Genomic DNA, 27,235 nt, shown 5'->3' on the forward strand with positions numbered 1-27,235 from the left:
CATGGTCACCTGGTTGAAATAGAGTGCTTTTCTTCAGGGGACACTCAGAGGAGCCCATTCCTGCTGGGCTGTTTGCCTGTGGCTAAACAGAAATGTTCCCCGCTGTTAGCCACAGGGAGGGGGGAAGGTTGAGGGGGTAGTCACGCGGTGGGAGGAGGCAAAATGCGACCTTGTAACGAAAGCACATGTGCTATGTATGTAATGTTAACAGCAGGGTTTACCCTGAAAGAGTGTAGCCACTGTTTTATAAAATGTGTCTTTTTAAATACCGCTGTCCCTTTTTTTTTCTCCACCAGCTGCATGTGTTTCAATGATCACAGGATCTTCTCCTTCCCAGAGGCTAGTGAAGCTTAGAAAGAAAAAAAACGCACTCGCGATGAAATGTTCTCCGAGCTCATGCTGTCCTCCCACACTGACAGAGCACAGACGAATGCGTGGAGGCAAATAATGTCAGAGTGCAGGAAAGCACAAAATGACTGGGAGGAGAGGTGGCGGGCTGAAGAGAGTAAGTGGCGGGCTGAAGACAGGGCTGAAGCTCAAATGTGGCGGCAGCGTGATGAGAGGAGGCAGGATTCAATGCTGAGGCTACTGCAGGACCAAACCAGTATGCTCCAGTGTATGGTTGAGCTGCAGCAAAGGCAGCTGGAGCACAGACTGCCACTGCTACCCCTCTGTAACCAACCACCCTCCTCCCCAAGTTCCATAGCCTCCACACCCAGACGCCCAAGAACGCGGTGGGGGGGCCTCCGGCCAACCAGCCACTCCACCACAGAGGATTGCCCAAAAAAAAGAAGGCTGTCATTCAATAAATTTTAAAGTTGTAAACTTTTAAAGTGCTGTGCTTAAAGTGCTGTGTGGCATTTTCCTTCCCTCCTCCACCACACCTCCTGGGATACCTTGGTAGTCATCCCCCTATTTGTGTGATGAATGAATAAAGAATGCATGAATGTGAAGCAACAATGACTTTATTGCCTCTGCAAGCGGTGATTGAAGGGAGGAGGGGCGGGTGGTTAGCTTACAGGGAAGTAGAGTGAACCAAGGGGCGGGGGGTTTCATCAAGGAGAAACAAACAGAACTTTCACACCGTAGCCTGGCCAGTCATGAAACTGGTTTTCAAAGCTTCTCTGATGCGTACCGCGCCCTCCTGTGCTCTTCTAACCGCCCTGGTGTCTGGCTGCGCGTAACCAGCAGCCAGGCGATTTGCCTCAACCTCCCACCCCGCCATAAACGTCTCCCCCTTACTCTCACAGATATTGTGGAGCACACAGCAAGCAGTAATAACAGTGGGAATATTGGTTTCGCTGAGGTCTAAGCGAGTCAGTAAACTGCGCCAGCGCGCCTTTAAACGTCCAAATGCACATTCTACCACCATTCTGCACTTGCTCAGCCTGTAGTTGAACAGCTCCTGACTACTGTCCAGGCTGCCTGTGTACGGCTTCATGAGCCATGGCATTAAGGGGTAGGCTGGGTCCCCAAGGATACATATAGGCATTTCAACATCCCCAACAGTTATTTTCTGGTCTGGGAATAAAGTCCCTTCCTGCAGCTTTTGAAACAGACCAGAGTTCCTGAAGATGCGAGCATCATGCACCTTTCCCGGCCATCCCACGTTGATGTTGGTGAAACGTCCCTTGTGATCCACCAGAGCTTGCAGCACTATCGAAAAGTACCCCTTGCGGTTTATGTACTCGGCGGCTTGGTGCTCCGGTGCCAAGATAGGGATATGGGTTCCGTCTATAGCCCCACCACAGTTAGGGAATCCCATTGCAGCAAAGCCATCCACTATGACCTGCACATTTCCCAGGGTCACTACCCTTGATATCAGCAGATCTTTGATTGCGTGGGCTACTTGCATCACAGCAGCCCCAACAGTAGATTTGCCCACTCCAAATTGATTCCCAACTGACCGGTAGCTGTCTGGCGTTACAAGCTTCCACAGGGCTATCGCCACTCGCTTCTCAACTGTGAGGGCTGCTCTCATCTTGGTATTCATGCACCTCAGGGCAGGGGAAAGCAAGTCACAAAGTTCCATGAAAGTGCCCCTACGCATGCAAAAGTTTCGCAGCCACTGGGAATCGTCCCAGACCTGCAACACTATGCGGTCCCACCAGTCTATGCTTGTTTCCCGAGCCCAGAATCGGCGTTCCACAGCATGAACCTGCCCCATTAGCACCATGATGCATGCATTGGCAGGGCCCATGCTTTCAGAGAAATCTGTGTCCATGTCCTGATCACTCACGTGACCACGCTGACGTCGCCTCCTCGCCCGGTATCGCTTTGCCAGGTTCTGGTGCTGCATATACTGCTGGATAATGCGTGGGGTGTTTAATGTGCTCCTAATTGCCAAAGTGAGCTGAGCGGCCTCCATGCTTGCCTTGGTATGGCGTCCGCACAGAAAAAAGACGCGGAACGATTATCTGCCGTTGCTCTGATGGAGGGAGGGGCGACTGACGACACGGCTTACAGGGTTGGCTTCAGGGAGCTAAAATCAACAAAGGGGGTGCCTGTACATCAAGGAGTATTTCAGGCAGGACTGCACGGAGGGTTCCAATAAGAAATGGTGCACCATTTAGTTATCATTCTTATTGGAACAAGGAGGTTAGCCTGGCCTCTGATTGATACATGGCTAGATTTACCTCGCTGCACCTTCTCTGAGTGACTGCAGTGTGATCTAGAGGAATGAGTCCCCTAGACAGGGGAGGAGGCAAATGAGTACAAAACAAATCTGGTCTATTTCTTGTTCTGAGCCACTCCATCTATCTTTTACATCTTTGGCTGGCAGCAGACGGTGCAGAAGGACTGCATGCCATCCACATCTCATGGCTGCTCGGCAGAAGATGGTACAGTACGACTGCTAGCCATCTTCATCTCTTGCCTGCCTGGCAGAAGATGGTACAGTACGACTGCTAGCAGTCCGTATCGCCTGCCCGCTCACCATAAGACGGTTCAATAGGACTGACTGCAGGACTAAAGAGAATGACCTGGTCAAGTCACTCCAAATTTAGTCCCTGCGCCCATGTCTGCCCAGGCGCTCCCAGCCGACGTGGCCAGGAGCACCTCGGACACGACGAGGACGACTACCAGTCGTATTGCACCGTCTGCTGCCAGAAGGCAATGGGTTGCTGCTACTGTGCAGCAAAGCCGTACCGCGTCTGCCAGCATCCAGGAGACATAGGGTGATGGTTACCTGAGCGGGCTCCATGCTTGCCGTGGTATGGCGTCTGCACAGGTAACTCAGGAAAAAAGGCACGAAATGATTGTCAGCCCTTGCTTTCATGGAGGGAGGGAGGGAACGGGGGCCTGACGATACGTACCCAGAACCACCCGTGACAATGTTTTAGCCCCATCAGAGTGCTCCATTGTGACTGCTCTGGACAGCACTCTCAGATGCCCGATTGTTTGCCGTTGCTCTGACGCCGGGAGGGGCGCTTACAGGGTTGGCTTCAGGGAGCTAAAATCAACAAAGGGGGTGGCTTTACATCAAGGAGTATTTCAGGCAGGACTTCACGGAGGGTTCCAATAAGAAATGGTGCACTTAAGTTATTGTCCTTATTGGAACAAGAAGGTTAGCCTGGCCTCTGATTGATACATGGCTAGATTTACCTCACTGCACCTTCTCTGTGAGAGACTGCAGTGTGATCTAGAAGAATGAGTCCCCTAGACAGGGGAGGGGGGGAAGCAAATGAGTACAAAACAAATCTGGTCTATTTCTTGTTTTGATCCACTCCATCTATCTTTTACATCTTTGGCTGGCAGCAGACGGTGCAGAAGGACTGCATGCTATCCTCATCTCTTGCCTGCCCAGCAGAAGATGGTACAGTACGACTGCTAGCAGTCCGTATCGCCTGCCCGCTCACCATAAGACGGTTCAATAGGACTGACTGCAGGACTAAAGAGAATGACCTGGTCAAGTCACTCCAAATTTAGTCCCTGCACCCATGTCTGCCCAGGCGCTCCCAGCCAACGTGGCCAGGAGCACCTCGGACATGACGATGACGGCTACCAGTCGTACTGTACCGTCTGCTGCCACAAGGCAAGGGGTTGCTGCTACTGTGTAGCAATGCCGTACCGCGTCTGCCAGCACCCAGGAGACATAGGGTGACGGTTACCTGAGCGGGCTCCATGCTTGCCGTGGTATGGCGTCTGCACAGGTAACTCAGGAAAAAAGGCGCGAAATGATTGTCTGCCCTTGCTTTCACGGAGGGAGGGAGGGAACGGGGGCCTGACGATATGTACCCAGAACCACCCGCGACAATGTTTTAGCCCCATCAGGCATTGGGATCTCAACCCAGAATTCCAATGGGCAGCGGAGACTGCGGGAACTGTGGGATAGCTACCCAACAGTGCAACGCTCCGGAAGTCGACTCTAGCCTCGGTACTGTGGAAGCACTCCGCCGAGTTAATGCACTTAATGCACTTAGAGCATTTTCTGTGGGGACACACACACTCGAATATATAAAACCGATTTCTAAAAAACCGACTTCTATAAATTTGACCTTATTCCGTAGTGTAGACATACCCTTAGGAAGAAGCTTAAGGGAAGGCTTGGGTGAGTTAGTTTACTCATCTATATTTTTTCCTCTTTAGTATACTTCTAATTCAACTTATTCACAGTTTGACACTGACACAGCCTGCAGCAGAAGTAACTGGGTGAGGGTGAAAAACCTCCTTGTCCTCAGAGAGTACTAGAATCCTACCTACCAACCTTCAAACCCTTCTCAACCTTCCTTTTCCTCAGTACATCTTCCCTTCAGCCTTACAGACTGTGTCTGTACTAGGGAAAAAAGGTGTATTCTTAACTCAAGATAAAATGCTAGTGAAATAAAGGCAGTTTCAGAGTGGTAGCCGCGTTAGTCTTATCAGCAAAAACAACGAGGAGTCGTTTGGCACCTTAGAGACTAATAAATTTATTTGGGCATAAGTTTTCGCCCACTTCATGAACCCACTTCATCAGATGCATGGAGTAGAAAATACATGAAAAGATGTGAATTACCTTACCAAGTGTGAGGTTAGTCTAATGAGACCATTCAATTGACAGCAGGATACCAAGGGAGGAAAAATAATGTTTGAATTGAGAATGGCTTATTTCAGACAGTTGACAAGAAGGTGTGAGTAACAGTAGGGGGAAATTAGGTTTAGGTTTTATGACAACCCAACCACTCCCAGTCTTTATTCAGGCCTGATCTGATGGTGTCCAGTTTGCAAATTAATTCCAGTTCTGCAGTTTCACAAGATCTGAGAGAGTGAGGGATTGTCCTTCAGGATAGGTTGTAGATCCTTGATGATACATTGGAGAGGTTTTAGTTGGGGGCTGAAGGTGATGGCTAGTGGCGTTTCTTTGTTGGGCCTGTCTTGTAGTAGGTGACTTCTGGGTATCTACAACCTATCCTGAAGGACGGTCCCTCACTGACCTTGGGAAACAGGACAGTCCTTGCTTACAGACAGTCCCCCAACCTGAAGCAAATACTCACCAGCAACTATACACCAGACAACAAAAACACCAACCCAGGAACTAAACTCTGCAACAAACCCCGGTGCCAACTCTGACCACATATCTATTCAAGGGACACCATCACAGGACCTAACCACATCAGCCACACCATCAAGGGCTCGTTTACCTGCACATCTACCAATGTGATATATCATGTGCCAGCAATGGCCCTCTGCCATGTACATTGGCCAAACTGGACAGTCTCTATGCAAAAGAATAAATGGACACAAATCTGACATCAGGAATCATATCATTCAAAAACCAGTAGAACACTTCAATCTCCCTAGTAACTCAACAACAAACCTAAAAGTGGCAATTCTTCAACAAAAATACTTCAAAAACAGACTCCACCATGAAACTGCAGAACTGGAATTAATTTGCAAACTGGACACCATCAGATTAGGCCTGAATAAAGACAGGGAGTGGTTGGGTCATTATAAAACTTAAACCTAATTTCCCCAATACTAATTTCCCCCTACTGTTACTCACACCTTCTTGTCAACTGTCTGAAATGGGCCACTCTCATTACCACTTCAATCTCCCTTGGTATCCTGCTGTCAATTGAATTGTCTCGTTAGACTAACCTCACACTTGGTAAGGCAATTCACATCTTTTCGTGTATTTATACCTGCTCCTGTATTTTCCACTCCATGCATCTGATGAAGTGGGTTCTAACCCACAAAAGCTTATGCCCAAATAAATTTGTTAATTTCTAAGGTGCCACAAGGACTCCTTGTTGTCAAGGCAGTTTATAATTTTTGGAAGTTAGAAGGCCAGTTAAAGACTGAGGGAGCCTAGTATTTAACTCAACCTGCTAACTCATGTGAAAACAACAAACTGTCTTGTCTTCACTAGCATTTTACCTTGAGTTAGTTAGCAATACATCTTTTCTTTTCCTAGTGCAGAAAAGGCCATATGAGGGAGAAATTTGAAATGTGGCAGGTTCTCCTCTACCCCCCTCCCCTAAATATGTTCTTTAAAATCACTGACTGACAACTGCATTTACCTGATGATTTGGTGGGGGAAGAGGTGTTCGACTATTGGGCAGATGAGCATAAGCATGAAGAGAAAGGCAAAGCTAGTCTAAAGTGGTCATGTGATAGGTAATGCTGCTCGAGCAAGATCAGCAGACAGGAAATGCAGATGTTGTATTCTGGGAGATGTAGTCTCTTTCAGCTCTGTTAGCCAGCGAAAGCATTTCTGAAAAAAAGATTAAATGAGACATATCCCAACACTTCGTGCCTCAAACTGCTGCAAAGTATTAACATGTTTCTGGTGGGAAGAGAACTAGGCCCAGGCTGGAAGGGCATCTGGCCTGTGAAGAAGATTATTTGAATGACATTTAGGGTGAGAACTCACATATAACCAGTTTCTTTAGTGTATTAAGCTCAGTTTGCATTCTCTATTTTCTTCGTAATCAGCCTTTTTCTGTCTGCTACCTCCTTAACTACTTAAAATACACCTGTTACAGTTAATCAATTTATTTCTGGTTTATAATATAACCCGGTTTATGCAATTTCTAACGGGGGGGGGAGGGGGGAAGAAGTGTGCACATCCCTCTTCCACACTGAGGGAAGCGGCGAATGTCATAATATATCTTTGGATCTGTACTCCAAGGGAGTTGGACATCTGAGTGCTGGAACAAGGCCCTTAAGATGAGTCTTCCCAAAACTGATCTGCAGCTGGGTGTGGCCCTGCCGTGTGTATGTAGCTTTTAAGAGCCTGACTCAGCAAAACAGATTAAAAGGGACCTATGCTGGCAGAATGGGTAGACTGAGGGGTATCGCAGCCCAAACAGTCACATCAGTATTAGGAAAACAAGGGACACATTTTAAAGTATTTTAAATCCAATCCTTTCCTTTTAATGCTAAGGGCTATAAACATCCTTAGCAACTGAGGAGCACTAGGTACATCAGTTTTACTAGACCTTGGCTGTATCCTTCTACACTGTATCTTCTGATATGTTTGAGTTAGAAACATGTCTAGGATTTACCAGTTGGGTGTGTGCTTTCTCTCCCACCCTCCCCCCTTTACAAAAAAGCCACATTTCACAACTATAAAATAGGGGATTTTCTTGCTGTAGCAGTTGATACACATTACACAGCTCAGGAGCTGCCACCATTTGTGACAGTGGAAATAGGCATTTCAATGCATTTCTACGTCTCGCTGAAACCCATCCCAAAAAATCATTCTAAGAGGTAAAAAACAGGAGACAACAAAGAACGAACAAGCAAGGGGAGGAAGACAAAAGATTAAAACATTTGAACACAATCAGTAGAGCTCTTATTGGTGGCTATTTCAAAGATTATGGGTAGAACACAGCTTTACATTGTAAAGCCATTCACTTGGCAGGGAAAGATGTGGGACATTCATGATCACTTATTTCTGCCCCTTGGTTGTCCATTTGCACATGCAATATATGCGTGCAACTCAATGTTAAAGTTACCTTCTTTTTTAATCAGGCTTTGAGCATCAGGATGGGGCTTTAAATTGTTCATGCCTTTCCTAGAGCTGTTCTAAGTTAACACTACATAAATTCATGTTCAGAATGTTATCTTCAAATTTAAAGGCTCAGAACCTTTACGAGCCTGCATACTACAGGAGCAAGGGATGAGATTTTCAAAAGTCACTTAGGTGACTTTGAAAAATTCCACTCCAGATGAATAAGCAAGTGTCTCATGATGCAATAGTTTGAGACTTACTACATAACTAACATGGTTTTACCTTTGGCTCAGAAAGAATAAAGCTATGCCCATAAGAATATGTTTACACGAGGATAAAAGCCCCATTGCATGGCTGTGGCTGGCAAAGGTCAGCCGACTCAGGCTCTCAGCGCTCAGATTGTAGGGCTAAAAATTGCCATGTAGACATTCAGGCTCAGGCTCGAGCCTAAGCTGTGGGACCCTGGGAGGCTGGAGGGTCTCAGAGCTCAGGCTCCAACCCGAGTCTGAATCTCTACCCAGCAACTTTTAGCCCTGCAGCTAGAGTCAGCTGACCTGGGCCAGCTGTGGGGTTTTTATCCCCCTGTAGCCATACCCTTTGAAAGCAATTCAGCCTGCACATAGCAAACTACAGGATAGGCTACTTAACTTTTTGCCCAAACTGCTGTAAATGCCTTTCAGTTTCAGGAATCTTGCCTGTAACAATATTTTGTCAGCCAAGGTGCTGGTGGTACTCAGTCCAAGACTGAATTTGAAGGATGCAGAAAATCAATGACTTGCAGTCTTTTTTTTTTTTTTTTAAATGATTTCAAAATAAGTTAGTATGCTATTTATATTTGACACATTTAATGAACGTTTTCAGATAATGCAAACTCTCCTTTCTTTACCTTGCAAACTGGCAGCTTTTGGGGCTTCAAGTTGATGCGACTTAACACTTGAAGTCACTCTGAAGCTACATCTTTTATTGCTTCTATAACAGAATGGAGTAATGCAGGGAGAAAAGAGATCAAGTCCAGATTTAAAGTACTCTAGGAATAAGCCCCTTCTCTAATCACTGCAACCTCCCTCATGGTAAGTGATTCAGGTTTTGTTTTGAGGGCTTTTTTGTGTGTGACAATCTTCCACTTTTTCTAAATAGAGAGCAATTTACCTAAGAAAGGCATCACTGAAAGACTACATGCCATACAGATTTTATTTCTTGCACGTATTTTCCGATCTTGACCAAATGAAAGAATACAAGCATCAGCAAATCTATTAGTTCTTAGTGCTGAGAGCTGTAAATGGGTGTATTTGAATGAAGAGGAAGGACATGTGTCACTCAGGGTGGTAGTACATGGGTTTTGCCTTCTGTATACAATGGTAGAATCTTTGCAACTACAATGGATGTTTAAAAGCGTCAAATAATTGAGATTTCCAGATGCACTGGAAGTAAAAGATTGGTTTCCAGAATTTTTGTCACATTAAAAACTTGTTTAAGATTTATGTTTAAATCTTTATTTTTATGCAAGAGAATCACAAGCCATACAAACCATTTACATAGGAAATTAACTGATTTTAATAATCTACCATGTTTGTACACAATCACCGTACTCATATTTTTTTAGGTCCAATAAATTGAGTGTTGTGTTTAATTTCCAAGCACACTGATAGCCCCATATTAGGTGATCTGAACTGTTTTCATGAAGATGTGAACATAAAGTGTAACACCATAAAATAACTGTTTTTTGAAAGTTAGTCATACCAACATATTACTAGAATATCTGATGGATTTTGGTAGCGGTGTGATTACATTCTTCAGCAGATGGATGGCTCTTCTACTGCCTGAGCACCTTCAATGACTGCTTTCACACACTTGGCCATTGTCTGGGATGCTCTACTGATTGGATCTGCAAAGACATTTATTTTGGTATTGAGTGTTCATTTCAGAACACAACCAATAGACCTACGGAGAGACCTAAAGTCATAAAACCCCATGGTTTACTAAAAATCTTTATCTGGGGAATATAAAAAACCCCACACACACTTAGTTGAAAATACAGGACCAAATTCTAGACCTTACTCGTACAAGTTTCCATTGAGCTCATTGGGAATTTTGGCTGAATAAGGATTACAAGTCTGTAGCATTCAGCCCTCTGATCTTAGATATCTCAGGTAAGAACAGTAGGTACAAAATTTTCCAAACAGAAGCATGGTGTATGTGGGTGTCCCTTTAAGGGGTCTTAATATTCTGGAAGCACCTTTACAATTAATTAATTATGCATCTGTGTGTTATAATGTAGCTCTAATGAAATAACACAGCAAAGCTATAAGAGTGAGATGAGTTAATACAATTCTACTTTCATCAAGTAAGGCTATGACCACATACCTGTCATATAGAAATCTCTAATTGTGAGCTGAGGTGGAACAAGAGGGTCAGCAAGCAACTGTTGATTCACTAACTGCAATGGAAAAGAAAGAAGGTATATTAGGAGATTAAGCAGTCACCTATGAGGCAGGACTGTGTTACCACAGTACTTTTTTGACTACGCTCTCCTGCTGTACAGTGCACTGTGTGCTTAGTACTACATATAAGCAAGCCTCTTACATAGTTTGATGCTCATAGTTTAAATGTTCATACCTTGGAGAGCTCATTCGCCTGGCTGAAGTAGTTAGCTTGCTCTACATCATCATATCGGACCAGGTTAGGAGAAACTTCTTCCAATCTGTTCCTTACTTGATCGAGGTTATCGTAAGGGAGGGTCACACCAGTTAGCTTTAAAAAAAAAAAAAGCCACAAGACTCCATCAAATCTAGTCCTCTGGCCAATACATATTAAGTATTTAAACATTAACTCAAATATCTACAATGAAGCAGGGAGAAAAGCTCCACTAATTTGAGGAGTGAATGACTAAAGTGCTAGTCCTGTGCTTAATTTGCAACATATTGTGTTGATCTCTTGATGCCAGTAATTAAGTTTTCTGGATATTAAGAGCTGGAGTCTGTCTGTTACTCAAGGAAGAGGGGAAGGACAAGGACAGAAGCGTGGCTTCTCTTCTACCATGCAAGCAGTAGAGTCAGATCTCTCTACAGCATTCAGGACAACACTACAAGAGACCGTGGTTGATAAACCATATCTCCTAGGGCCAGTTAGGATGTGTTCAGCCCTACCACACGTTATCAGCACACATACTGTCAGGGGATCCACACTGTTCCTTTTCGGGGAAGCAGTAAAGCATGCTCCCAGTCTGTCCTCCAGGTTGCTCTAGGGAATCCTGCCTTGGCTAACAGAATTTGCTGCAGTTAAAAGTCATCCATTATACATTCTCAAAGCATATCTAGGAGCTGTAATAATGTCAAAATCTCAGAGTGGAAAACACAATCCCATTTACCCCACAGACATCATTAAAGGCAGTCTTGCTTCATATTAATTCAGTCCCACACATACTCCCATGAGACTTTGTACCTACAATCCTGAACACAAATCTGCATTCTAAAAAAGGTACTGTAAACAGTTTCCAAGTTCCATTTAGATTCTTACTAGAGCTTTCAATTTCTAATACAGTTACAGTACCTCAGAGATGGCTCTAATAATTCTCCAGTCCTCTCTTGCCATGCCAGGAGGTGTTACTGCTACTTTTGTCTGCTGGGCCCTGCCCTCAGTGTTCACATATGTTGCAGATTTCTCTGTGTAAGCTGCTCCTGGGAGAATAATATCAGCCATGGGAGCGCCCACATCACCATGATGTCCTGAGGGAAAAAAATGGGAAGAGGAAAGCCAAGTTCTGACGGGAAGCTACACAGGAATAACTATAGGGCATCTGTAAGCATAATTCAAGAGGAATGATGTATTAACACATTAGAACTACTGTATTCCTCTTAAAAAGGAATTTTTCTTCTGAACTTTTGCTTGAGTAAATTTACTGTTCAGGAAAGACTGACAGCCCTGGAGATTAAAGTCATACTTGTCCATAACATAAGTAGCCTAGCTGGACCACAACCAGTGTCAAAAATGGAGATTGAACTATCATATCCATTCAATTCTTGGCCTTAGCTAAGACTGCTGTGGGAAAACATGGGTATCTAGATCATTGGTAATTACTACTTTTGTGACATGGACTGGAATGAGAACAGCCTTCCATTAGTAGATTTGACACCATGATCAAGAGGGTAAACCAATTTGTATTTTTTTGCCAATAACCCCAGGTATCCAGTGGGAAGGTTTGTTTTCCTAAAATATGAAATAGTCACTTCTCCCTGCAGCAGTTAAGTTCAAACATTTTTTCCATTTCCCAACAGAGGTGAGAAGGAGGAATGTCAGTGCCGTGTGAGCAAATTAAGTTTAAAAATATTTTGCGCTAAAGCTGATGATAAAAATAAAAAGCATGTGAAGTCATATTCATAATTGTGTCCTACTGGTTAAATTGTTTGAGGCAGTATTTCTTGAATTATTTGTTCTAATTACCCTGATAGATGATAATGCAATCCTTTGGCAAATCTTGACGTGTTATGCAACCTGCATCTGCCCCCAAAAGATACAGTACTTTGGGAGGGTTCTTCCGGATTGCATCCACTCCTGGTTTGAAACCTAGATCCAAAGCAGCTACTTGGCTTGCAACCCTGCAAAGACAGACAGACTTATTAAAGATTATAAAGTGTCAGGTTCTCCCCCACATTTCCTTTTCAACTTTGAAATATTTTAAAAGGGGCATACATCTCAATTTGACATTTAGTCTTTTTTTTTTTTTTAAAAACACAGTTAAAAGTAATGCTGATCTGAAATTTGATGAAACATTTATTGGAAAATACTGATTAGCTGAAACACACAAATTAAGTCAGTTTTGATTACTTTTGTTAGGAAGGTCTCTCACATCTAAGTCATAACCAGAGAGCTACACCCCAGTGGTTAGAGCACTCACCTGGGATGCAGGAGACCTAGGTTCAAGTCTCTCTCCTGGATCAGGCAGTGCAGGGACTTAAAAGTGGGTCTCCCACACATCCCAGGCGAGTATCCTGACCACTGGGCTTTTGGCTATTCTGGAGTGCGGCTCAAAATTGTGTACAAAAAAATATAGCTAAAGATCGGTCTTGTCCCGATGTGAAACGAAAAAAAAAAGGGTCAAAACCAACATTTCACAACTGAATTCTTATTTTCTGGCCAGCCCTAGTTAAAGAGTTTCTGTAGTACACCTGCAAAATGTCACATTCTCCATACAGAGTGTTGTCAAATACATTAAATTGGAAGGGAAAAAAAAGTCTATTTATACGCTTATAGTAATATTAGGTGTTACCTGTACTAATAGGCAAACATTTCAAAAAGAAAAAACATAATTTTTAAGTTAAGTTGACTCTGTGCCATTAATGCAGCCTTGCATTAATCTACTCACCCATGATGAGGAGGAGATTAGGTTTGCTTTTTTTGTTAACAGGGTAATGCTGGGGAAAAATAGATTTAAGCTTAGATCAGCTATTTTTTTGGACAGTTTTGGAGGCTGTGTTAACATTGCTACCCCTTTTGGAAAAATGCACAGCTTGTCCTCCATCCAACGATCCCTATATGGAATTTCCAAATACTTTGGTTTTAAAATCAAGGAAACTGACCTTTACACCCTTGAGCCCTTTTGAGTGCCCTCCACCCCATTTAAAAATAAATAAATAAAATAAAATAAATAGTTACATATGTTTATCTGCTACAATTACAAATGCACCTTTTGTTGGAGCACCCAAACTTTCTTATGATTGACCTTTCTTATGGATTTCTACAGTATGTGCATGGAAGTCTTAATACAGAAGAGACTACCCAAAGGTACCTCATACTACATGCCTTTTCAAATGTAGTATTTGGAGAGAATGACTTATTTTTGTTTCACCAATATTTTAATGTGAATTTTCTCTCTTTGCTATCAGTGTTGTATATTTAATTTATATTCAGGGGACCAAATTCTTCCCTCATTATACCAGTGTAAGTCTATTGACTTCAATGGAGTTACTCTCTCCAGATTTACACTCATGTAAAAGAGTAACTTCACTCAAGATATTCTCCTTTACAGGCATTGACAAACAGGTGTTTCAGATTTAAAGTATCTCAGTTACAGTCTTAAGCAGAAAACAGACTAGATGGAACTAGGGTTCTTGTTATCCTTAGCCCTGATCTACACTAGAACTTTAGGTCGAATTTAGCAGCATTAAATCGATGTAAACCTGCACCCGTCCACATGATGAAGCCCTTTTTTTCGACTTAAAGGGCTCTTAAAATCGATTTCCTTACTCCACCCCTGACAAGTGGATTAGCGCTTAAATCAGCCTTGCCGGCTCGAATTTGGGGTACTGTGGACACAATTCGATGGTATTGGCCTCCGGGAGCTATCCCAGAGTGCTCCATTGTGACCGCTCTGGACAGCACTCTCAACTCAGATGCACTTGCCAGGTAGACAGGAAAAGAACCGCGAACTTTTGAATCTCATTTCCTGTTTGGCCAGTGTGGCAAGCTGCAGGTGACCATGCAGAACTCATCAGCAGAGGTGACCATGATGGAGTCCCAGAATCGCAAAAGAGCTCCAGCATGGACTGAACGGGAGGTACGGAATCTGATTGCTGTATGGGGAGAGGAATCCGTGCTATCAGAACTCCATTCCAGTTTTCGAAATGCCAAAACCTTTGTCAAAATCTCCTAGGGCATGAAGGAAAGAGCCCCATCAGGCATTGAGATCTCAACCCAGAATTCCAATGGGCAGCAGAGACTGCGGGAACTGTGGGATAGCTACCCACAGTGCAACACTCCGGAAGTCGACGCTTGCCTCACTACTGTGGAAGCGCTCCGCCGAGTTAATGCACTTAATGCACTTAGAGCATTTTCTGTGGGGACACACACACTCGAATATATAAAAACGATTTCTAAAAAACCGACTTCTATAAATTCGACCTAATTTCGTAGTGTAGACATACCCTAAGTAGTAGTTAGTTCCTGATAGCAAACAGGCTCATTAGCAAGAATTATCTTAATAAGTAGTTTAAATGACTATCTGGATAATTTCCGGATCTTTTAATATCAAATCACAAAAGAATACACCTGGTTAACAGGGAACACTAATTTAGTAGACCACTTGATTAAAAAAGGCAAAAATCTTACCTGGAGAACTATACAATGCAGGAGAAGTATTAATTACCAGTCTTCTTAAGCACTATTGAAATTCTGCCTTTCCTCTATGTAAACAGTATTTGCTTACCAAGTAGCATTGGTTGTCTGTATGTCCTGCTAGGCACGATAGTGTATTATATTGTTAACCCCTCTCCTATTCTAAACCCAAATTTGCCTCTGTGCTAACAGTCCCAGTGACTAGCTGAAATGCTTGCTAAATCATGAAACAGAGGTTATGGAAGCTTTTCTGCTAGGTTATATTGTCTCTTAGTTTTAGGTGCTGCTTAATTCCACATATAAGCCTTGGCAAGCTAGAACCCGTGTGTTTGTACTGAGAAGTCTTCACACTTGGCATAAAGAGTTTAATATATACCACAGGTAGGTAAAGCAGAAAGGCTGTAGAAATGCTGTAGAACGAACCTATGAAGGATGTTCATAACTTTCCAGTCAGTACCAACTCCACTTTTTGTCCTAGCATTTTGTGCAATGCTGGAAACTGCAGCATGGATAGCTGCTCCATCACTGCGCTGAAGTGCTGCACTGCCTACCACCACCATTGGTTTTTTGGCCTGGTTAAGGACCTGAGGGGGAAAAAACCCACAATTTTAAAAAAAGAATGAATTCTCATTCTAAGGCAATGAAATTGAATTTTGGTACAGAACAGGATTTCCAAGAAATTATTTATGAATAGTTTTCAGAGTAACAGCCGTGTTAGTCTGTCTTTGCAAAAAGAAAAGGAGTACTTGTGGCACCTTAGAGACTAACCAATTTATTTGAGCATGAGCTTTCGTGAGCTACAGCTCACTTCATCGGATGCATACCGTGGAAACTGTATGCATCCGATGAAGTGAGCTGTAGCTCACGAAAGCTCATGCTCAAATAAATTGGTTAGTCTCCAAGGTGCCACAAGTACTCCTTTTCTTTTTATGAATAGTGTTACAGTAGTATGGAACATGAAAGAAAACAAATCCAGTGTTTTTAAAACACTATCCTTTCAAGCAAGCAGAGCTGCAGCTTTGAAATCATCCATCTATTTTATCTCTAGCAAAAACCTACAGATGTTGCTATAGCAAAGACTTATGTTATCTCGGCCAAAGCAGTGTTGTTCTGGGCCTTTTCCAGCTAGAAATTGTTTAACTGGAAACAACAGCGGCTGGAAGGGACAACTCAGCTCACTCAGAAGAGGACACGTGCTAGAGATTTATGATCATGTACGTTTCAGTTTCACACATTGGAAAGAACTTTCAAACCTCAGCTTTACGGTGAGCATATTAAACAATTTATAGAGAAACCCTGCTTTTTAACCATTACTACATCAGTGAATGTTATAAAACCGCCCTCCGAAAGAGCTTCTAAACACTGCACCAGTGAAAGATATAGTTATATTCTGACATATCTGAATAGGTGCATTATTAAGAAGCACATACCTTGATGAAGGAGTGTTTTTCTGAAGCAATGTCCTGGAGTATCTGTGGGGAATCTCCCAGATGATCATACGTGTAGGTCAGATCCACTGCACTGCCCACAAGAGCCACCTGCAGATCATTGTGAAGCCAGCTGGAAATATAGCAAGAACAAAATACAGTATAATTCCAGTTCTGAATTCCATTTATACAAAAATATATCCAAATCCACAGTGTCTCCTCTACGTAGCCCTGTTGATCACCCTGTTAATAACTTCATTTAACCTCTTAGTGCTAATCAATGAGTTTGTATCTGTATAGTGGTTCCAAACGACTAACTACAATTACTGAGGCCTGGTCTACACTAGGAAGGTAGGTCAGTATAACTGCATTGCTCAGGGGTGTGAAAATCCACACCTCTGAGTGACACAGTTAAACCAACCTAACCCCAATGTAGACAATGCTAAATTGACAGAAAATTCTCCTGTCAACCTAGCTACCATCTCTCAGGAAGGTGGATTATCTATGCTGATGGGAGAACCCCTCTCATCGACATAGGAAGTGTCTTTGCTGCAGCAGCACAGCTGCACTGCTTCAGCATTTTAAGCGTAGACAAGCCCTGGGGGCTTGTTTACACAATCAGATCACAGCAAGCTGAGCTGTAAGTCTACCCCACACTAACTGACCATGTGAACCCTGTAATGCACTTTGATCTCAGAAGCAGATGAAAGCACAAACTGTTAATGCGCATCAGCATGGTCCACATGGATAGCTAGTCTGCAATAGGCTAGTGCTGGGTAGAATCACATGCCACTTTACCACTAATTAATTGTTCAGATAGACCAGCCCCAAGACCGAATTCTGTTTCAGCAGAAACAGCAGCTTGGCAGGACTAAGTCAGTGAAAATGCAATTCAAAATAGCACTTCTGTTTATCTGAATGCCTGGTTATTCAAAAGTTTTAGATGTCCCCAGGCCAATGGGATTGGGCTGTACTGTTAAGACATAGGAAAGATTGTTAGCCAAATCCAGTAAGATGATGATTCTAATGACAAGGCATACTGATAGAATTCTACAGAAGTTTCTTTTTTTTTTAAATCTCACCTTTTTCTGCACATGTACAATTAAGTGCAATTTTGTGATTACCATGTAGATAATCTTTTTACTATAGTTGTTTCGCTTCAGTAATAATACATATTCTGGGTTCCGCACTCTGAGTGCCTTCGATGGAACATCTGCACACATGTACACGCAGCATTAGGCCCTATGATTTTTCTTTGGTACAATGATATCATTGTACAAGAAGGATGTGGAAAAATTCGAAAGAGTCTAGCGGAGGGCAACAAAAATTATTAGGGGACTGGAACACATGAGTTATGAGGAGAGGCTGAGGGAACTGGGGATATTTAGTCTACGGAAGAGAAGAATGAGGGGGGATTTGATAGCTGCTTTCAACTACCTGAAAGGGGGTTCCCAAGAGGATGGCTCTAGACTGTTCTCAGTGGTAGCAGATGACAGAACAAGGAGTAATGGTCTCAAGATGCAGTTGGGGAGATTTAGGTTGGATATTAGGAAAAGCTTTTTCACTAGGAGGGAGGTGAAACACTGAAATGCGTTACCTAGGGAGGTGGTGGAATCTCCTTCCTTAGAAGTTTTTAAGGTCAGGCTTGACAAAGCCCTGGCTGGGATGATTTAATTGGGGATCGGTCCTGCTTCGAGCAGGGGATTGGACTAGATGACTTCCTGAGGTCCCTTCCAACCCTGATATTCTATGATATCCTGTAGTCTCAGAATGCTACTAAATATATTCTTCTGCGTGACCTACAGCTCAGCTCTTAACTGCACAGAGAGTGAAGATGATATGCAGTAGGGGAGAGTTCCTGGAAAACTAAGTAACCTATACATTTCTGTGAGGCAGCACTCACCCTCACACTTTTTAGGGATTACCCATTTCAGTGCGGGTGACAGGAGGGAGAGGAGAGGAGCGGGCGAGGGATTCAGACTAGAAAGAAGATACAATCCTCCAGAGATTTCTTTAGTTTTTTGCAGCCTCTCATTACACTAAAATTATAAAAAGCCATTAAAAAATTCCATCAAATGCAGTTATAGAGATTTTCCCTTTTTCTATCAAAATTTTATAATCACCAAATTTAAAAAAAAATCAGTTAAGTGCATTGGGTCATCCCAAAACAGTGAGGAGGACTGGTATATCATTAAATGATGACAAAAAGTACCAGGAAATCGAGGATTGCAAAAATTTAATTGTACATATTTCCTAAATTTGCAATTTGTATGTTTGCCTCTCTCTAAAGAATTTAAGGTGTTCCCCCACACCTTCCCACACCTAGTCAAAGGCAACTGATGAAACAGATTCAAATCTGGCACTATTATTAGGAGACTGGAACCTACTGCTTTATATTAAAAAAAGTAAGCAAAAGCAAGTACAACTCAAGATAAGAGATGTTGCCATTTGTGGCTTACTTTACCCCAGCCAATTGTTGGCCAGTTATAGAAAATTACCAGTGCATATTCTATTAATAACTAATAAGATACAGGATTTAAGTTATGTAATTTTTCTTGAATCCTCTTAAATTCTAGAATTTAATATGGTAAATTGGATGAACTAAACAACTGAGTTACATTTAAAATCCAAAATGTATTTTTCCAAATCAAAATGGATGAAATTATAAACTTCATCTGATTAAAAAACATTTTATTTTCAAAGACAGATTAATCACTTTTCTTATTCCTATTTTTCAAGCAATGAAGTCAACTATATCATCACTTATTACAAGTCATCAGGTCACACTTACTACAGCAACAATAATTTTAAAACTTCACTCTGTAGTGATAGCGCTAAGCGGCATCCTTTTAGGAATTTGCTTCAAATAACCTTCTATAAAAATTAAATCTGAGGATTTTTTATTAGTCTGTTCTTCCCTTGATGCAGGTGAACTCCCATTAATGTTGAGAGAGTTAATGGCATATAATCTATGCAACGAAGGGGGAGGTGGGGAAAAGACCCTGTTGTCTGCATGTGCGCGCACACACCCACACAGACCCCTCACAAAAAACTAGCAAAAAGAAAAGGAGTACTTGTGGCACTTTAGAGACTAACCAATTTATTTGAGCATAAGCTTTCGTGAGCTACAGCTCACTTCATCGTCTTAAGGTGCCACAAGTACTCCTTTTCTTTTTGCGAATACAGACTAACACGGCTGTTACTCTGAAACCTGACAAAAAACTAGGATTATATCCTGCAAATGGATCTGCCTGGGCGAATGCTTGCACCCACACAGAGCCCCACTGCAGTGGTGTACATGGGTGGCTCTAGCCCCTACTTTGTAAGTATGGACTACCTCATCTCCATAAAGATACAAACCTCTTTCTAATTCTAGCATTAAACAGGGGTGCCTCAAAGCGTGGATTGGTGCCAACCAGAAGCAGGACATCTGCCTCCTCCACTCCAGCAATCTTGGTATTAAGCAAGTAGTTAGAGCGTAGGTCTGTACTATAATATAAGAACACAAAGAAATTATCTTTACGTCAGAAAAACAGGAGGAGTGGGGACAAGGAGTTGTAAAGTCAGTAGCAGGGATGACAGTGGAGTGAAGTAAACTTAGATCTACAAATTATTTTTTCAGACAGGAAAAAGAACGAAGAGAATGCTCAATGCCAATGATACCACACCAAATCCAAAACAAAAACACACCCACTTACAGATGGGTAGCAGTAAATTACTACAATGTAGACATTTTCTGCTGTCTACCAATATAAGATGCTGTCAGCCTTCGTAGACTGGAAAATGCAACTTCATTGCTAGATTTATGTCAATATCAACACAGAGTATTATGGCTGCCCTACAGGTATAGTTCTCACAATAGCACACAAAAGTAAAGCTGGCTAAAGAGATCAGTTTATAGCACAGTAATCTAATGGGACAGCAAAAAGCTATTGTACTCTACTACCGAACTGCGGTTGTCCCATATTTATCAGATTTGCACCTCTATTACTGTAGAACCTACCAGTCCATCCACTCTAACATGCAGACTCGGAACAGTAATATTCTAGATGTGGTCTACTATTTTATTTCATGTCTCTACCCCTGGCAGATTTCAGAATTTTATCATGAAATGATTCATAGTTTATCAATATGCCATTAGCTACTGGACAATTCATATGCAAGATCTCTAAGAATGTATTAATACTCTCTAATTGGAAAACATAATTAAGAAAAGTATAAACTTTGGCTGTGTTATCTCACCCAGCTCCAGCATTAGGGAAGACCTCTTCAGTGCACAGAGTGTCAGAGTTTACTCTATTCAGTAAGTCTTTTAGAGCTACCAGTGCTTCTGCATCCACCAGTCCTCCTGCAATTGCAGCCACATTCTTACCTTGGACATCCTGCAGCTGTACAAAGAGGAACAAGATCTGTCTGACATATCTGTAAGTAACAACTGAAAACACTCGCTCTCACCCACACACACTCAAAATAATAAGCTATGAAGCAGAGACAGCATCTGAGAAAGTACAGATAGCATCACAGTTCTCCTGTAAAAATGCTATGATGTAAGTCAGAATTTTGACCTGTCTTTTCATTTTTTAAAAAGTGAAATAAACTGCAACTTAGTAGTAGACAAATCCTCTATCACTACCACCACGCAAAGTACTCAAAAACGAGAACAGATAAACAAAGGTGTAAGAATAGATACAATTATTAAAGAGCAATGAAACATTCATGCAGTACAACATCTTAACAGAAGAATTAGTGGCACAAAGAAAGTTTTAAACCAGACCTACCCAATCCACAATGTAACTGTTTTGGGAGGTTGGGGATGGGGGAAGACAGCACAGTTTAATTCCATGAAAAAAATCTTCAGATATGCACTATCTCGGTAAATAGATTTGGGAATAGTCACTTCCTCCTAAATTTCTATAGGAGTAGTACAATATTTTATTTAAATTAAAACTGAGTTAGCATAATTGGGAGGAGAAAAATTAGCCTCGTATAATCATTAGTGTACAATCTAATCTAGTACCTTCACTAAAAATAATCCAAAAGATTTTAGACAGTATCTAATGAAAAAATCTTTATAAAGTTATTCCAGAACAGAGGACCAAAAGTTCTCCAAAAAAAGTACCACACCTGAACTCAGAGTAATTTTTTCTGAATTTCTTCATTACCTATGAATTTTGTTAAGTGGAAACAAATTGTCTTCTAAGTAGGTATAATTCTCCAACATTATTCTTACAAAGTAAGACATTAACAGTAGATGGGTGTCTCCAGTCTTCATTATTTGATTTCCTAGGCTTCAGATCAACTGGTACAGTAATTTGCCCAGCTGCACAGAAGTATTATAATACCCTAAAAAAGAGAGAGACATGCAAATATTTCTTACCACTCCAGCAACACGAGTCAGGGCATCTTCCCAGGAGGTGTAAACAAACAGCCCTTCTTCATTTTTGACCATTGGTTCAATAAGCCGCTGGCGTTTCAAACCATCGTACGCAAACCTGGATGAAGAAAGCCACATGAGCACTATTAAAAACACTAAGAAGAAGATGTGCTTTTATAGTACAGGCAATATAATTAATTGTGACGCAGAGGTCTACAGAGTGAGTGAAATGTGACCAAAACCACAGCAGCCTTTGGTTCGGATATCACAAACAGTTGGAATGAATAACCTATCATGAAGACAGACTAATAAATTACCCAAAAGTCGAACCTTTTTAATGGAAATAAAATGAAGGTGTCAACTCTCCCCTTTCAACATATAAAAACAAATTTGTCAGCCACAAAAACTTTAAACGTTACTACAGTCAAGGACTACAAAATATAAAATTCTAGTGCATGAGTTGGTTAATATATATATTTACAGCATCATATAAAAATTCTTAGTTTGCCAACAATGCCTTTAAAATATCAAGTGTAGAACTCAGAGGTCAGTGCTATAGACAGTATTTCTGGTACACTGTGAAAATGGCCCTTTAAAAACAATACATATATACTTGTACCTTGTTTTGTCAGAGATCCATTCCTCATTGATGTCTTCATGCAATCTTGGCAAAATCCTCATCACTTCTCCAGTCCTTGTGCTCACCACAATGTTACTTCCAACAGCATCAAGAACATCAATGGACTCAGTCTTTCTGTGGGGAGGAAAAGGCACAGAAACCTACAACTCATGCATTGTTAGGTGATTGTTCAAAAAGCAATAGAAGTCTATAGTCAAAGGTCACAAATGTTGTATGTAGGTTTTCAGCATTATCAGATATATCTAACGTTAAAGATTTGTTTCCTAAGCTCTATTGTAAATCAGACTTTCACCAGTCACTGGACTGTAGAATTTGATCTTTCATTTAAGCACCGTAGATTCAACCGCTGGCACAATTTAGGGAGAGCTGGAAGTCTGAGACTATTTTGATCCTCCTGCCTCCCAAACTGCTAGAGATATAAACATATGTAATTTAGAATGACCAACATCTATAGGATGAATGTACTCCTCAATTTAATTGACTTGGCATCAGTCAAAGTAACTAACTCAATCTAAATCAGAAACAAACACAAAACCAAAAAAATTAAGTCTGTTACAGCACTTTCAATTTCTCTTACAATAGTAGTATGAATATTTATAGTGAGTAAATATTAAAGAGCATAAGAAAGATAAACAGACATTAACTTGCATTCAATGTACCACTTAAAATACATACCGTGTCTCCCAGGGACGGGCAGTAAAGGCATATGGCTTGGAGGTAAGGGCTCCTACTGGGCAGATGTCAATAACATTGCCTGATAACTCAGACATAAACATTTTTTCAACGTAAGTGCCAACTTGCATCTCATTTCCTCTGCCTGTTGTTCCCAAGTCATCTACCCCTGCAATCTCACTAGCAAACCTGTTGGATGCAAATAAAGTGTAAAAAACAAAATATGTGTATCAATATTACGTGTTTTTAATTCTTAATCTTTTTATCTTTCAGTATCAGTCTCTGGAAGAGAAGACATACCTACAGAAAAAAAAAGGACAGGCATCTAAATAGATTAGAAAGTCCCTATGTATATAATACAATGATTCTATGGTACTAATAGTTGGAAATAGTAAAAAGCAATTATACTGTGTGTGTATAAACACAAAGACATATCCAGCAACAGTTCACATATAGGAATACTAGCTTGCTGAATTTCATTGGGGTGGGAGGAGAAAGGTGATTCAAGGAACTGGCAACTGGTTTAATGGAGTTTGATTATCAGTTTGAATAGAACCCAGCTAAGCAGTAACCAGAATTTCTCACACAAGATAGGCAGAGAAAACTGTGTCTGATCCATACCTGGATAAAGTTCAGGTTCACATTAAATGATGCTGAAATCTAAAAAGCTATCCTCCTGAGATTTTAGCCTCAGACTGCTGTCACCTTGAGGTCACAATCTTGGGACAACGGCTGTTTCAGGCTACAGTTTCATACAAACCAGACCTGAAGAAAAGGTCCCTTCATATTTTGGGACCTGCTCTGGAATATAAACCACAGGGCTGGCTCTGAATTTGGAGTTTCATTCAATTTTCTTGCTTTGGTCATCTCTAGTTGTTACTGTCTGACAGTTATTTGGTGGTTTGTGAGAAATCAGTTGGTTGTCTCCATCAGACACCAACATGTCTCCTTGCACCTTGGTTGCAATCACGTAAGAGACCAAGGATTGAATGCCATTGGTTTAGCATTTTTCATGATGCATTAGCAACAATGAATATTTTAAAGATAGTATTCTCTCTAATGGAAAAATATAACGGGGGAGAATCTAAGCAGAAAGATATTACCTGATACACCGAGTGCACTGTATACACCGAGTCATAATTGTTTTGACTAGTGGGCCAATGTTCTTGTCTTCAACTGCACGTTTTCCCTCTAAAAATCTACTCCTATCATTGCCAAACATCATTGATTGGTCCTAGAATAGGTAACAAAAAATAGTTGAACCCATGTTACTGAGAAATGTAGTTTCACCTAAGACAATTAAAAAGATAAATGTTAGTAAATAAGAAGTGTAAAATACTTGAACTGGACTTTGTACCTGGAGGTCACACTCTCCTCCCTGATCACAGATTGGACAGTCCAATGGGTGGTTTGCCAGCAAGAACTCCATTACACCCTCTCTGTTGGTGTCAGTAGTTACAGAGTTAGTGTCACAGTTATACATTTTTACCCTGCAGTCTAGACTATTAATGGCAGACAAAGCCTTCAGAGCATTAAAAACAGATACTTGTGTCATTATCACTAAAATGCCAATTTGTGTTTAAAAAACAACAGACTGGGCTAACTGAATGACCTGGGTAACAGTAATGAGAAATGGGCCTTCATCTCCAGGTTACCGTTTTGTGTTTGCCACAGTTTGGAGGTGATTAAAAGTTGTTACAATCAAATGGTTATGTAGTAGCCTAGCCACATCACAACACCAGGATCATCACTACCACCCTTGTTAGCATTCTCAGCCAAGAGACTGGGAAGAATTGCATGGACATGGATTTATTTTAAAATTTTAACTAGAAAGTAAACTCTCTCTACAGACAGCTTTATAGTACATTGCAAATAAAGTTAAAAGCAGTACTTTAAGTGTCTTTATTTAAAAAAAAATCAAAGCTGATTACTGCATATTTGTTAAATTAGGCAATAGACTACACAGCCTTCTCTTCCAATAATAAAATAAGCAGGTACATGAAGTCAGATGCAGATACCTTGCTTTCCTGGACTTCTCAGAATTTGTCAGTATGTTCCAACCCTTCATTACTGGCATTGCACAAGCAGCTACTGGCTGCAATCATAATAGGAAAATGCATCAAGAGATCTCCTCTTACAGCAAAGAGTGAATTATTCATATATATATACTGGTTATTAATCCAACATCTTGTAGAAAATACAGGATACAAACATATTTGCCACAAAACATAGAAAATCTACCCAATGTAAAAACATAATTGACTTTGGTTTTGAAGTCTTCTCTCACATTCTTTTCGAGAATCTGAGACTTAAGCGGTTAATTTTGCCATGATCATTAGGAGTTTTGATTTCATTTGTGGTTTTAGCCTATTTTGTTCATTTTAAAAAGAAAAAAAAAGTTACACTGCACCAAAAGGAGAGAATGCAACTCTGAAAAAGTTTGTGCTGTTGACACAGGGCTCACCACTGAATCCTGCACCACTGAAGTCAATGGGAGTTTGGTACACAGACTTCAATGAACACATAATGCAGTAACACAGAGGGCTAGTAAAAAAACTGCCATTTCAGTCAGGGACTAAGTTGTAGGCCCCAATCATTCAGTTAGATCCATGCAAGATCCAGGGCAAGTTCAGGGCCCTAGTTTGTATATCAAATGGCCACCTGCAGTTATAGTGTGAGTTTTGAAAGATTATAACAAAGTATAAACATGTATTTCTGAAAGATATACAATAAAGTAGTAGTTTCCAACCTGTGGTCTGCAGACCGCCAGGTGGTGCAGACTATGTCTAAGGCAAGGGTGGCCAACCTTAGCCTGAGAAGGAGCCAGAATTTACCAATGAACATTGCCAAAGAGCCACAGTAATAAGTCAGCAGCCACACCTCCCATCCACCGGCAGCCCCGACAATCAGCACCTCCCTCTCCCTCCCACCTGCCACAATCAGCTGTTTTGCAGTGCGCAGGAGGCTCTAGTGGGGATGGGGGAGGAGTGAGAGCATGGCAGGCTCGGGGGAAGAGGCAGAGTGGTGGCAGGACCTGGGGCAGAGCAGAAGGTTGAGCAATGAGCACCCCCAGGCACACTGGAAAGTTAGCATCTGTAGCTCCGGCCTCGGAGTCAGCGGCTAGGCAAGGAGCCGCATATTAACCTCTGAAGAGCCGCATGTCGCTCCAGAGCCACAGGTCGGCCAACCCTGGTCTAAGGGGTCTGCGAAAAGTGACTATGAGCTGGTCTATGTTACCGCTTAAGTCGATTTAAGGTATGTTGCTCATGGGTGTGAAAAAGACACCTCCCTGAGCAACACAAGTTACGTCGACCTAAGCAATGTCCACACCGGCGCTATGTCGATGGTAGATGCTCTCCTGTCGGCATAGCATGTCTTCACCAGATGTGCTACCACGGTGCAGCTGTATCTGAGCAGCTGCACTGGTGCAGCCTGGTAGTGTAGACTTGCCCTATGAAAATAAAGTGTCAGATGCCAGAAAAGGCACTCTGTTTCTCTAATCAGTCAAAAGAATGCAAATACCCCCACCGACAGGTCAAAACCAGAAGTGGTGTTGTTACCACAGAATCCCACAGTTTAGTGCCCTTTCAAATGCAGGGTGGCGCGGGGGGAGGTCGGGGGGAGGACTTGTGAGGTTACAGCCACTCAAAAATTTACTTCAGCCCCCGCGCCCCCTCCACGTAGCAGCTGCCACTGTCTGGCCGCCCTGCTCTGAAGGCAGAGTGCCTGCCCAGGGTGCCCAACAGCAGCCCCCAGTCCATGTCCCTGCCCACTGGGATGCACCGCTCAGCACAGGTGGAGGGCCCAGGAATCCGCACAGCAGCCTGGACTGACCCACTCCAGCAAAGGTTGCTGGGCCCCACTCCCTGCAGTCACTGCTCCCAAGGGCTCTGCCAGTCCTGGAGCTGGGTCCCCCCCAACCCAGGTGGCTGTGAGCACTGCCCAGCTCTGGCCTCCGATGGGGCCGGGAGGGGAAGGAGAAGGCGGCATGGAGAGGAGCAGGGCCTGGTAGTAAGGAGGGGCTAAGGCCCATGTCAGCTCCCCCACCAGGAAGAGGCTGGTATTGCCCCTGGCCAAAT

General features: G+C 42.2%; 1 protein-coding gene across 2 annotated transcripts in view; it reads right to left on the reverse strand.

The window, feature by feature from the left end:
- Positions 1-9,073: 9,073 nt before the first annotated feature.
- The window catches only part of NDUFS1 (NADH:ubiquinone oxidoreductase core subunit S1), a 29,534-nt gene continuing 11,372 nt past the window's right edge, over positions 9,074-27,235 (reverse strand). For both annotated transcript variants that reach the window (XM_073306578.2, XM_073306579.1), the window contains exons 5-19: positions 25,175-25,251; positions 24,514-24,595; positions 24,260-24,390; positions 23,160-23,345; positions 22,464-22,598; positions 21,848-21,962; positions 20,713-20,858; positions 19,831-19,959; positions 16,474-16,603; positions 15,467-15,627; positions 12,374-12,528; positions 11,483-11,658; positions 10,550-10,684; positions 10,298-10,370; positions 9,074-9,818 (exon numbers count right to left, since the gene is read on the reverse strand). In XM_073306578.2, coding sequence (XP_073162679.1) covers positions 9,727-9,818; positions 10,298-10,370; positions 10,550-10,684; positions 11,483-11,658; positions 12,374-12,528; positions 15,467-15,627; positions 16,474-16,603; positions 19,831-19,959; positions 20,713-20,858; positions 21,848-21,962; positions 22,464-22,598; positions 23,160-23,345; positions 24,260-24,390; positions 24,514-24,595; positions 25,175-25,251 — 1,923 coding nt within the window. In that variant the 3' untranslated portion in view covers positions 9,074-9,726. The remainder of the gene's footprint in view (positions 9,819-10,297; positions 10,371-10,549; positions 10,685-11,482; positions 11,659-12,373; positions 12,529-15,466; positions 15,628-16,473; positions 16,604-19,830; positions 19,960-20,712; positions 20,859-21,847; positions 21,963-22,463; positions 22,599-23,159; positions 23,346-24,259; positions 24,391-24,513; positions 24,596-25,174; positions 25,252-27,235) is intronic.

The sequence above is a fragment of the Lepidochelys kempii genome, chromosome 11 (genome assembly GCF_965140285.1).
Source record: "Lepidochelys kempii isolate rLepKem1 chromosome 11, rLepKem1.hap1, whole genome shotgun sequence".
Lineage (NCBI taxonomy): Eukaryota > Metazoa > Chordata > Testudines > Cheloniidae > Lepidochelys > Lepidochelys kempii.